Below are 12542 nucleotides of genomic sequence, written 5' to 3' on the forward strand. Positions count from 1 at the left end.
AATCTACTGTGGGGGCTGCTGTGATGCAAGTAGCCCACGCAATCAAAGATCTGCTGATATCAAGGGTAGTGACCCTGGGAAATGTGCAGGTCATAGTGGATGGCTTTGCTGCAATGGGATTCCCTAACTGTGGTGGGGCTATAGACGGAACCCATATCCCTATCTTGGCACCGGAGCACCAAGCCGCCGAGTACATAAACCGCAAGGGGTACTTTTCGATAGTGCTGCAAGCTCTGGTGGATCACAAGGGACATTTCACCAACATCAACGTGGGATGGCCGGGAAAGGTGCATGATGCTCGCATCTTCAGGAACTCTGGTCTGTTTCAAAAGCTGCAGGAAGGGACTTTATTCCCAGACCAGAAAATAACTGTTGGGGATGTTAAAATGCCTATATGTATCCTTGGGGACCCAGCCTACCCCTTAATGCCATGGCTCATGAAGCCGTACACAGGCAGCCTGGACAGTAGTCAGGAGCTGTTCAACTACAGGCTGAGCAAGTGCAGAATGGTGGTAGAATGTGCATTTGGACGTTTAAAGGCGCGCTGGCGCAGTTTACTGACTCACTTAGACCTCAGCGAAACCAATATTCCCACTGTTATTACTGCTTGCTGTGTGCTCCACAATATCTGTGAGAGTAAGGGGGAGACGTTTATGGCGGGGTGGGAGGTTGAGGCAAATCGCCTGGCTGCTGGTTACGCGCAGCCAGACACCAGGGCGGTTAGAAGAGCACAGGAGGGCGCGGTAGGCATCAGAGAAGCTTTGAAAACCAGTTTCATGACTGGCCAGGCTACGGTGTGAAAGTTCTGTTTGTTTCTCCTTGATGAAACCCCCCGCCCCTTGGTTCACTCTACTTCCCTGTAAGCTAACCACCCGCCCCTCCTCCCTTCAATCACTGCTTGCAGAGGCAATAAAGTCATTGTTGCTTCACATTCATGCATTCTTTATTCATTCATCACACAAATAGGGGGATGACTACCAAGGTAGCCCAGGAGGGGTGGTGGAGGAGGGAAGGAAAATGCCACACAGCACTTTAAGCACAGCACTTTAAAAGTTTACAACTTTAAAATTTATTGAATGACAGCCTTCTTTTTTTGGGGTAATCCTCTGTGGTGGAGTGGCTGGTTGGCCGGAGGCCCCCCCCCACCGCGTTCTTCGGCGTCTGGGTTTGGAGGCTATGGAACTTGGGGAGGAGGGCGGTTGGTTACAGAGGGGCTGCAGTGGCAGTCTGTGCTCCAGCTGCCTTTGCTGCAGCTCAACCATACACTGGAGCATACTGGTTTGGTCCTGCAGCAGCCTCAGCATTGAATCCTGCCTCCTCTCATCACGCTGCCGCCACATTTGAGCTTCAGCCCTGTCTTCAGCCCGCCACTTACTCTCTTCAGCCCGCCACTTACTCTCTTCAGCCCGTCACCTCTCCTCCCGGTCATTTTGTGCTTTCCTGCACTCTGACATTATTTGCCTCCACGCATTCGTCTGTGCTCTGACAGTGTGGGAGGACAGCATGAGCTCAGAGAACATTTCATCGCGAGTGCATTTTTTTTTCTTTCTAAGCTTCACTAGCCTCTCGGAAGGAGAAGATCCTGTGATCATTGAAACACATGCAGCTGGTGGAGAAAAAAAAAGGGACAGCGGTATTTAAAAAGACACATTTTATAAAACAGTGGCTACACTCTTTCAGGGTAAACCTTGCTGTTAACATTACATACATAGCACATGTGCTTTCGTTACAAGGTCGCATTTTGCCTCCTCCCACTGCGTGACTACCCCCTCAACCTTCCCCCCTCCCTGTGGCTAACAGCGGGGAACATTTCTGTTTAGCCACAGGCAAACAGCCCAGCAGGAATGGGCTCCTCTGAGTGTCCCCTGAAGAAAAGCACTCTATTTCAACCAGGTGACCATGAATTAGATCTCACTCTCCTGAGGATAACACAGAGAGATAAAGAACGGATGTTGTTTGAATGCCAGCAAACATACACTGCAATGCTTTGTTCTACAATGATTCCCGAGTACGTGTTACTGGCCTGGAGTGGTAAAGTGTCCTACCATGAAGGACGCAATAAGGCTGCCCTCCCCAGAAACCTTTTGCAAAGACTTTAGGACTACATCTAGGAGAACCGCAAATGCCAGGGCAAAGTAATCCTTTCACATGCTTGCTTTTAAACCATGTATAGTATTTTAAAAGGTACACTCACCAGAGGTCCCTTCTCCGCCTGCTGGGTCCAGGAGGCAGCCTTGGGTGGGTTCGGGGGGTACTGGCTCCAGGTCTAGGGTGAGAAACAGTTCCTGGCTGTCGGGAAAACCGGTTTCTCCGCTTGCTTGCTGTGAGCTATCTACAACCTCCTCATCATCATCATCTTCTTCGTCCCCAAAACCTGCTTCCGTATTGCCTCCATCTCCATTGAAGGAGTCAAACAACACGGCTGGGGTACTGGTGGCTGAACCCCCTAAAATGGCATGCAGCTCATCATAGAAGCGGCATGTTTGGGGCTCTGACCCGGAGCGGCTGTTCGCCTCTCTGGTTTTCTGGTAGGCTTGCCTCAGCTCCTTCAGTTTCACGCGGCACTGCTTCGGGTCCCTGTTATGGCCTCTGTCCTTCATGCCCTGGGAGATTTTGACAAAGGTTTTGGCATTTCGAAAACTGGAACGGAGTTCTGATAGCACGGATTCCTCTCCCCAAACAGCGATCAGATCCCGTACCTCCCGTTCGGTCCATGCTGGAGCTCTTTTGCATTCTGGGACTCTATCATGGTCACCTGTGCTGATGAGCTCTGCATGGTCACCTGCAGCTTGCCATGCTGGCCAAACAGGAAATGAGATTCAAAAGTTCGCGGTTCTTTTCCTGTCTACCTGGCCAGTGCATCTGAGTTGAGAGTGCTGTCCAGAGCGGTCATAATGGAGCACTCTGGGATAGCTCCCGGAGGCCAATACCATCGAATTGTGTCCACAGTACCCCAAATTCGAGCCGGCAACATCGATTTAAGCGCTAATCCACTTGTCAGGGGTGGAGTAAGGAAATCGATTTTAAGAGCCCTTTAAGTCGAAATAAAGGGCTTCATTGTGTGGACGGGTGAAGGTTTACATCGATTTAACGCTGCTAAATTCGACCTAAAGTCCTAGTGTAGACCAGGGCTTAGTCACAGCTGGTGGATAAGCTGCTCTAGGACTTTGAAGATGTCACACAGCAGAGAGAGTGGTCAGTAGCTTGCCTCATTGTATGGGTCCTTTCCAAGTTTTAAAAGGGCAATCACTTTTTTTGACATTCTCCAGATCCTTGGCAGGTCACCCTCATTGACAACTTAAATCAGGAATTTGGATAACCATTGATGGACATTGTTTCCAAGGTGGTTCAGAAATTCTGGTAAAATGTTGTCAGATCTTGCTGCCATTCTGAGTTTGATGTTGCTCAGTACAGTGTCTAATTCAGCACTTGTGAATGGTGCTAATTCAGCAATTCTGGACGAAGCCAGAAGTCATTGAAGGCCATTTGTTTACATCCAGCAGCAGAATTTGGCCTAGAGTCAATTAATATACAATAGTCACAAAATCATGTCTATAGACTTATTTTAAAAAAAAAAGTGTCTTCCCATCCTCTCCCCCAAATGTAAGGTTTTCCTGTGCCCTGATGTGTGCTTGTGGTACACCTCTACCCCGATATAACACGAATTCGGATATAACGAGGTAAAGCAGTGCTCGGGGGGAGGGGGCTGCACGCTCCAGTGGATCAAAGCAAGTTCGATATAAGGCAGTTTCACCTATAACGCGGTAAGATTTTTTGGCTCCCGAGGACAGCGTTATATCGGGGGTAGAGGTGTACTTGTTAATGTATGGTACATGTGCACATTGAGGGTGTGTCGATACTGCAATGTTCAGGCTCAGGTTACAGGCTGAGCTCTGGGACCCACCGACTTTGCAGGGTCCTGGAGTCTGGGTTCCAGCCCAAGCCAAAATGTCTACACCACAGTCGCAGTTAGCCCAAGCCCAAGTCAGCTGGCAGGAGCCAGCTGTGGGTTTTTAATTGCAGTGTAGACATACCCTAAGGGGCTAGCAGACTGCTTTGATTTGACTCAGTGTTTGGGTATGAATCAGAGAACTGTTGTTTGATGTTAGGGTCTGTGTATATGACTAAGCATAGTTGTTCTAGGAGGTTTACAACTTGACTGGGAAAAGCATTAGTTAATCGGCTGTAAAGATCACTCCTGCATGGACAGGGCAGAGGAATTCCAACTCCATTTTTTTTGTTATTCTTTGATTCTAAGTTAGGGGCATAGTCATGCTATTAGGTTTTTAGCAGAAAGATAGTGTTGCTATCTTGTAGTGTGGTAGCACCCACAGGGCCCCAGCCAGGGATCAAGGCCACCATTGTGCCAGGCGCTGTGAGACCATGGGAAGTTCTGCTTAAAAATTAATGGTACACTCTGGCCCATAGTTGCATAAATGTTGTTATAAACCTGGTACCTGAGTCTGTCAGAATTGCAAACATATGTTCAATTATATAACAGGAGAGTGAATGCTATAATGCAGTGCACATGACGTACATTATTATAAATTATTATGGCACACACATTGTGTTGACCAAGTAGACTTACACGAATTACTGAACAAGAAATGAGAATAGAGCATGTGATCAATCTGCTATAAGAGGCTTATCTCCCAGGTCACAACAGTCTAATTAATTCTTATATTCACCTGGCATGACACACCTATAGTATGGATAAAGGTTCGTGTTTTTAAAAGCTCTATGCTATTGTCTTAAATTGCATTACCCATTAGGCATGTCCGCTGTGTATATTAACCTTATGTACGAGGAAAGCCAACATACAATGATCGTTTGGTTTTGGATTTTTTAAATTACAGGGCCTCATCTGTGTCTCAGCAAACATTGAGTTACAGAGTGATAGCTCTGTGCTAAATGTAAAAGCAGTACTTATTCTGGGATGTAGTTAAGTTGGCAGCATGTGGACCTGCGCAAAAGAGCTAGTTTTGTTATTGCTGTAGGCTCTTCCAGCTGCACTCAGGACATTGTAAATATTTTCTCCTACTTGGGTTGGCAATGTAAAGCAATCTGAGCTCAAAGGCTGAAGTTGTGCCCACCAAACTGTCTCCCTACCCCCTCGTTTCATCTCTTGCATTTGGGATGTTACCTTGGAGCATCCCAACGGGCCCCGAGGTGTTTCCTGTTGCTTGCATTTTTTGGATTTAAACAACGTGCTTAGCAAAGTTTGAGGACAAACATTCAGCAACAGGAAGTTTATGTGGCTTGTTCTGGCTACTTCAACCATGAACTGAACCAATATAACACAAGAAAAAGAGCGAAATTGGGCTGTTTAAAATACTTTCCCTCTGCTTAGAAGAAAGTGCTGTGCAGTAACACCAGAGAGGTTTTGTGATGCTTTCAGCAGATCTGGTACCTCTGCTAGTGCACTGTCACCTTCTGTCAAAGCTAGGCCTTCAAAAATAGAAACAAACTAAGACATCAGTATTTTCTTGAATTACCCAAATCTGGAATGCTGAATTTGGAAAGTGGAACCAGTGTTTTCTTATTAATCCCATCAAAAACTCCTATTTGGAGTTCAGTTCAATTCCTAATTTGGTTCACAGTAAATAGAGGAACAACTTCTGCAGTAGTAGAAAGAAGTCCATTCGATAGGGATCAGATAGCTAAATCTTAATCTCTTGCTGTCTGGGAAATACCTCCAGGATCCTGCTATCTTTAGAGACTGTAATGAGGGACACTTGTGAAGTTAGCCTTCAGACCTGTGATCTCTGAAGGAGGGGAGCCAATCACCAGTGACCTCCTAAAGATGTCTAAAAGAAAAGGAGTACTTGTGGCACCTTAGAGACTAACAAATTTATTTGAGCATAAGCTTTCGTGAGCTCACAAAAAGCTTATGCTCAAATAAATTTGTTAGTCTCTAAGGTGCCACAAGTACTCCTTTTCTTTTTGCGAATACAGACTAACACGGCTGCTACTCTGAAACCTAAAGATCTCTGTGGCACCAAAAGCCTGTGCTGTATTAGGCCATCTTGTGTGTTCTTCCATATTTACAGTTTTAAAATATATCTGTGGAGAAACCGCTCCATTTTCGTTATACAACATGCACTTTACATGCCGTGAAATTAAAAAAACAATGACCAAAGTTTTCAAACTGGGTGTGACAGATATGGCAATTTCTTCTTCTAGTGCTTGCTTATGTTGATTCCATTTTAGGTGTGTGTGCACCCATGTGCACAGTTGTCGGAGATTTCTTCCTTAGCGATATCCGTAGGGCCGGCTGTGGTGCCCTCTGGAATGGCACTCCCATGCGGCAGTATATCAGCCGCTGCCAGCCCCGTGCCCTCTCAGTTCCTTCTGACCGCCCGTGATGGTTAGTTGGAGCACCTTGCCTTGCTTCGCAAGAGGAGTAGCGGTTTTTCCATAGACTTCATTTTGTTGTTATTATACATAGTTTCATTGTAGTTAGTCTACAGTGTTAGTTAGTCAGTGGAGTCCCAGTTAGACTCGGCCCAGCACCGTTCCATCTTGCCGGCACCAAAGAAGAGGAAGAAGAAGCAAAGCCCCTCGGCACTGAAGGACAGAGGGGCTTCAGGCAAAGGACCTACGTCAGGCCGTGCATCTGCTACGGTGCTTCACAGGGGTACCACTGAGATCGGACCCCCCAGCCTGGCCAGGGACCTGCACCCCACCCTAGGCAGGGGCAAGGGCTCCAAGCCACTTGTGGGGCCTTCAGTGTCCGAAGTGGTTCCGGCGGCTAAAGAGCAAGGCCGATTGGCACGGCAGGTGCCAGGCCAGGTGACCAAAATGGCTAAGCTTGCAGCACCAAAGGGGAAAACCACCGGGCTTCTGTAGTAACATAGACTGGCGGAACACCCCAGGTCACGGACTGCAGGTGCAAGTCCCCGTCGCTGCAACCTCAGACCCCAGCACCGCAACCTAGTTCCCCAGCCAGAAGGCCTAGGTCTCCGTTAAGATCCCCTCCTACTAGGTGAGGGACTCCAGACTCGTGGCACCGCTCCCTGTACCATTGGTACTGGCGACCGTCTAGTCATAGGTCACCAGACGCTGGTCACGCTCTCCCAGAAGGTCTCCTTGTTGGTCACTGTCCTGGAGGGGTTGTTCAGGATTTCGGCCTAGTATGCGCTCGCCCCAGTACCATTCCTCTGGCAGGCGGTGCTACTCCCAGTCTCCCTGCCAATCACCTACCAGGGTCAGTAGGAAAACCCAGGCCGCAACAGCCCTGCTGTGGTCACTGGAGGGACAGTGGTCAGGGTCGGACCGTGATTTCAGCCCCTTGCCAAGAAGGGGCGACTTCCCAACAATGCAGGAGACTGGGGCAGCACCAGCCATGGTGCTGATGCAGCAGGGACAGTGGCCCCCCAAAGTGGCCATACTGGTACCCGTTGGGGGTGCCGGTGATACCTGTCCAGTACTCCCATGCCACATATGACAAACCGGCCAGGGCACCGCCAGTACTGCAGTCAGAACACGGCACCAAGGAGGAGGCCTAGCCTGCACACCGTACTCCGGCACCGAGGGAGCCCTCCCCTGACAAGGAAGGGGATAACACATTCCCTCAGGTGGCCCACACCAGCAGTCCCCTGAATGATTTTAAGGAGCACCAGGCCCTCCTTAAACGGGTGGCTGAAAACCTTGGCCTGCAGATCCAGGAGGTTGCTGAGGAGGCCGACAACTCTTCAATGTCATCTCAGCCACCACACCGGCAAGCATTGCATTGCCTGTCAAACCAGGGGTGCTCAGAATAGCCAAATCTTTGTGGCAAACCCCCTCTTCTATTCTGCCTATGTCAAAGAAAGCAGAAAAGAAGTACTGTGTCCCTGCAAAGGGCTTTGAGTATCTATATACTCATGCCCCTGCATCATCGCTGGTCATGTCTGCGGTGAATCAAAGGGACAAACAGGGCCATGCCAGCGGAACACCAAAAAGTAAAGATGCCAAAAGGCTAGACTTGTTTGGCAGGAAAATTTATTCAATGGCCAGCTTACAGTTTAGGATCTCTAGTTACCAGGCCCTGCTGGGACATTATAACTCTAACCTGTGGGACTCCCTTAATAAGTTCACGGAGGCCCTCCCACAGGATCATGCCCAAGAGTTCACCGCGTTGGTGAGCGAAGGCACGGTGGTGGACCAGGGAGTTCTCCAGATGGTTGCATTGGTGGTGGCCATGAGATGCAGCTCCTGGTTGCAGGCTTCTGGGCTGTCCCAGGAGAAAGCAGGCCACTATCCAAGACCTCCCATTTGAGGGTTCGGGGCTCTTTTCTGAGCTGACTCCAGACTCCAAGGGCTCAAGGACTCCCGAGCCACTCTCTGCTCCCTGGGCTTGCACACCCCAGGAAGCCGTTCCGGCCTCTGCCTCCTCCTCCTCCAACACAATCTAGGTCCTGGGGGGGTCCCAAGTCAGACTCCTACAGGCGGAAGGACAAGGACAAAGGGCCTCAGAGATGCTTCCTGTCCTCTTCCCATTCGGCTGCCCAACCTGATCCTCCCAGAAGTCAGGGAGGCCAGAAGCAGTCATTTTTAGGGTGCGCTCGAAGATGATGCCCCTGACAATGTACTGGATCCACTCCCCTCCTTCCTCAACTGCCTTTGGCCTTTCCAGTCAGCCAGGTCCCATATCACCTCAGACAGCTGGGTGTTCGATACAGTTTCTTTGGGTTGCATCCTGCAATTTATAGCCAACCATCCCTCCCAGCCCCCTTCCCCATCCCTCGTCAGGGACCCTTCTCATGAGCAACTCCTCATTCAAGAGGTCAAAAACCTCCTGTGTGTAGGGCCAGTGGAAGAGGTTCCTCGGAACATAGAAGGAAGAGGATTCTACTCCCTCTACTTCCTAGTTCCGAAGGCAAAGCGGGGCCTCAGACCCACCCTAGACCTGCATTGCCTCAACAACTCTCTCAAGAAGTTGAAGGTTCATATGGTCTCCCTGGCCTCCATCATTCCATCCCTGGATCCGGGAGACTGGTACGCCGCCCTCGATTTAAGGAACGCATATTTCTATCTTCCCAGGGCACCGGCGCTTCCTCCATTTCATGTTGGGCCACCGCCTCTTTGAGTTCACAGTGTTGTCTTTTGATCTCTCATCAGCCCCGATAGTCTTCACAAAGTGTATAGTGCCAGTGGCCGCTTACCTGCAACATTGGGGAGTCCAAATATATCCGTACCTCGACGACTGGTTGATAAGGGGCTGGTCCCCAGATCAGGTGCGGAGGCATCTCCATCTGGTCTGTTCCCCCTGTTGCGACCTGGGGTTGATAATAAACAAGAAAAAGTCAACCTTAACCCCAGTGCAATGCACAGAATTCATCGTAGCGGTCCTTGACTCCAGTTGGGCCAGAGCCTTCCTCCCCGAGACTTGGTTCCAGGCTATAGCGGACCTCATATCGGGCCAATGGACCCACCCACTCACCACCATCCACACATTCCTGAGGCTGTTGGGCCACTTGGCAGCATGTACTTACTTGGTCCGGCATGCACGACTCCGCCTCAGACCCATACAGGCATGGCTGGCGTTGGTCTATGTCCCCAACCGGCACAGGATGGACTGGATGATCAGGATTCTGGACAGCATACTGTCATCTCTCATCTGATGGCAGGATCCCATGTTGGTGCTGGAAGGCGTTCCCTTCGCAGCCCCGGCCTCGTCGGTAGACCCTTGTCTCTGATGCCTCCAACCGGGGATGGGGAGCACACCTGGGCAATCTCAGTACTCAAGGTTGTTGGTCCAGATCGTTCCCTGCATATCAACGTCAGGGACCTCAGGCCGGTTCGATTAGCCTGCCAAGCCTTTCTACCTCTGCACTCTGCCAGGAAGTGCTCTGGCTCTGGGATTTCTGTCCGCTGCACATCCATCTCGTAGCTACTCACCTTCCAGGGGCCAAAAACACTTCGGCAGATTGCCTCAGCGGGGCATTCTTGTCTCCTCACAAGTGGTCCCTTTATCCGGAGGTGGTCGGTTCCATCTTCCACAGGTGAGGAACTCCCCAGGTGGACCTGTTTGCTTCCAACAGAACAGAAAATGCCACATCTTCTGCTCGATTGGTGGCATGGACAGAGAATCCCTGTCAGACGCCTTTCTGCTCCTGTGGTTGGGGGCTCTGATGTACACCTTCCCTCCGGTGCCGTTGCTGCCCAGGGTCCGCACGAAGATCAAACAGGACAGGGCCAGGGTCATCCTCATAACGCCGGCTTGGCCACGCCAACACTGGTTCAGCACGCAGCTGGGCCTGTCGGTGACAACTGTGTTCCAGCTACCGCTCAGGTCGGACCTGTTGTCCCAGAATCACGGCAGTCTTCTACACCCCAACTTGACGGCGCTGCATCTCACGGTTTGGCTGTTGCGTGACTAAATGCACAGGAACAGCAGTGCTCAGCTGAGGTTCAGTGAGTCCTGCTGGGGAGTAGGAAGCCCTCCACCAGAGCAACCTACCTGGCCAAGTGGAAATGGTTCACCTGCTGGATTGCAGACAAAGGTGTTTGTTCCGAGTGGACTTCGCTGCATCATATTCTAGACTACCTCCTGGATCTCAAGCTCCAGAGCTTGTCTCTCTATTCAGTCAAGGTCCATCTAGTGGCCATCTCAGCCTTCTACCCGCCGTTTGAGGGCAGGTCAGTTTTTGCTCAGGATATCACAGACAGATTCCTTAAGGGCCTGGAGCACCTCTACCTGCACATCAGGGACTCCATCCCTCTGTGGGACTTGAATCTGGTGCTGTGGCAGTTCACAGGTCCTCTCTTCAAGCCTCTGGCTTCCTGCTCTCTCCTTTTCCTCTCTTGGAAAGTCAGATTCCTGGTCATGGTGACTTCGGGCACTCACCTCAAAGCCGCTGTACATGGTCTTCTATAAGAACAAGTTCCAGCTAAGGCCACACCTGGCTTTTCTTCCCAAAGTAGTCTCAGTTTCATTTGAGCTAGGACATTTACTTATGAGTCTTCTTTCTGAAGCTGCATAAGTCGGAGGAGGAGCGCAGGCTACATGCCCTGGATGTCTGGAGGACTCTGGTCTTCTACATTGACAGGACCAAGCCATTCTGTAAGTCGACACAATTATTCGTCGCTGTGGCTGACAGAATGAAGAGTCGCCCGGTATCGACTCAAAGAATTTCTTCTTGGATCACTGCTTGCATTCTCTTTTGCTATGATCAAGGAAAGGTGCCTCCCCTGGTGATCATCACCGCCCTTTGTACCAAGGTGCAGGCCTCTTCGGTGGCATTTCTGGCCCATGTGTCTATTCAGGACATCTGTAGAGTGGCCACCTGGTCATCTGTCCAAACCTTTATGTCCTATTATGCACTGAGCCAGCAGGCCCAGGACGATGCTGGCTTCAGTAGGGCAGTACTGCAAGCCGCTTAACTGTGAACTTCGAGCCCACCTCTGTGGATACTGCTTGTGAGTCACCTAGAATGGAATCGACATGAGTAAGCACTCGAAGAAGAAAAAATGGTTACCTATCTTTTGTAATTGTTGTTCTCCGAGATGTGTTGCTTATGTCCATTGCATTACCCGCCCTCCTGCCTCTCTGTCGGAGTTGTCAATAAGAAGAAACTGAGAGGGTGTAGGGCTGGAGGTGCCTGATATACTGCCGCATGGGAACGCCACTCCAGAGGGCCCTATGGATACCGCAAAGGCAGAAATCTCCAACAACTGTGCACACACCTAGAATGGAATGGACATAAACAACACATATTTAAGAACAATAGTTACAAAACGGTAGGTAACCGTTTTTTCCTGCAATATTCTGGACAAACATTATTGAAATACGTTAAACCTTATTGGATTAAATTGGTGACTCTGGGAAGCTCATTGTATTAAAAATGCAAAGGCTTATGTGTAGAACCCTCCGCAATAATTTACTTGTATCCAATTCACGATCTATGCTCCACCTTTTATATGTATCAGCATCCGTGCGAGAACCCTCTAGAGCAGCTGTTCTCAACCAGGTGTAATGAAATGTTGTTATCCTTATTGCATGAGTAAAGGGAAGCAGAACTGTACTTAGCTTGTCCTGATTGAGGGGGTCACCCTCAACTGAACTCACTAAGCAGGGGGTTCGGATGCCAGAGCCCAGTGGAGAGAGAGAGGGTGGGGACAGGTGTTTCTGCCTGGTCTTGTGGGCTCTACCTAAGAGTCATAGACACTATCTGACCTGCCCCTCTCTACTGTTCAGAGAGAGAGCTGATTAGGCTCCATTGAGAGTCTTTTGTTTTGTTAAGTGATCACTAGAGCTGAAATCACCGATAATTAGGTCTAAGGCCTCAGACAGCGTTTTTGCGGAAGCAACTGCCTAGTCTGCACTAGCAATGAGGTTCCCACACTCGCTGCTGAAATCACTGAGAGCTGGGTGGAACCTCAAGAGACGACTCACCGAGCTCACAGTAGAGAGGCAGGTGGCTGCAGAAAGGGCCGGTGCAGAGCCATCGGCACCGGCGCAGATGACGGTGGGGTAGAGTGAACAGTGGCACGAAGGATGACAGCCGCGGAATGAATGATGGCACAGCAACAGCAGCAGGCAGGCAGCAGCAGGCAGT

The 12542-nt window shown here is 50.0% G+C and overlaps 2 protein-coding genes across 4 annotated transcripts in view; one reads left to right on the forward strand and one right to left on the reverse strand.

Annotated features, from left to right (window-relative positions):
• NIM1K (NIM1 serine/threonine protein kinase) overlaps window positions 1-12542 on the forward strand; it is an 83541-nt gene that overhangs the window by 48731 nt on the left and 22268 nt on the right. The window lies entirely within an intron of this gene.
• Window positions 1167-2692, reverse strand: LOC142071993 (uncharacterized). Its single transcript, XM_075128239.1, has 2 exons — window positions 2195-2692; window positions 1167-1606 (listed from the first exon to the last, which is right to left on the reverse strand). Exons 1-2 carry the CDS (start codon window positions 2598-2600, stop codon window positions 1410-1412), a joined length of 603 nt encoding a protein of 200 aa, XP_074984340.1. The 5' UTR covers window positions 2601-2692; the 3' UTR covers window positions 1167-1409.

Source organism: Caretta caretta, chromosome 5, assembly GCF_965140235.1.
Source record: "Caretta caretta isolate rCarCar2 chromosome 5, rCarCar1.hap1, whole genome shotgun sequence".
NCBI lineage: Eukaryota > Metazoa > Chordata > Testudines > Cheloniidae > Caretta > Caretta caretta.

Bases quoted from the DNA above. Each gene is read 5' to 3' on its own strand.
- LOC142071993 (XM_075128239.1), bottom strand. From the start codon at position 2,600: ATGAAGGACAGAGGCCATAACAGGGACCCGAAGCAGTGCCGCGTGAAA. The intron at 1,607-2,194 runs GTGAGTGTACCT...TTTCTCCACCAG, and splicing joins AGGCGGAGAAGGGACCTCTG to CTGCATGTGTTTCAATGATC.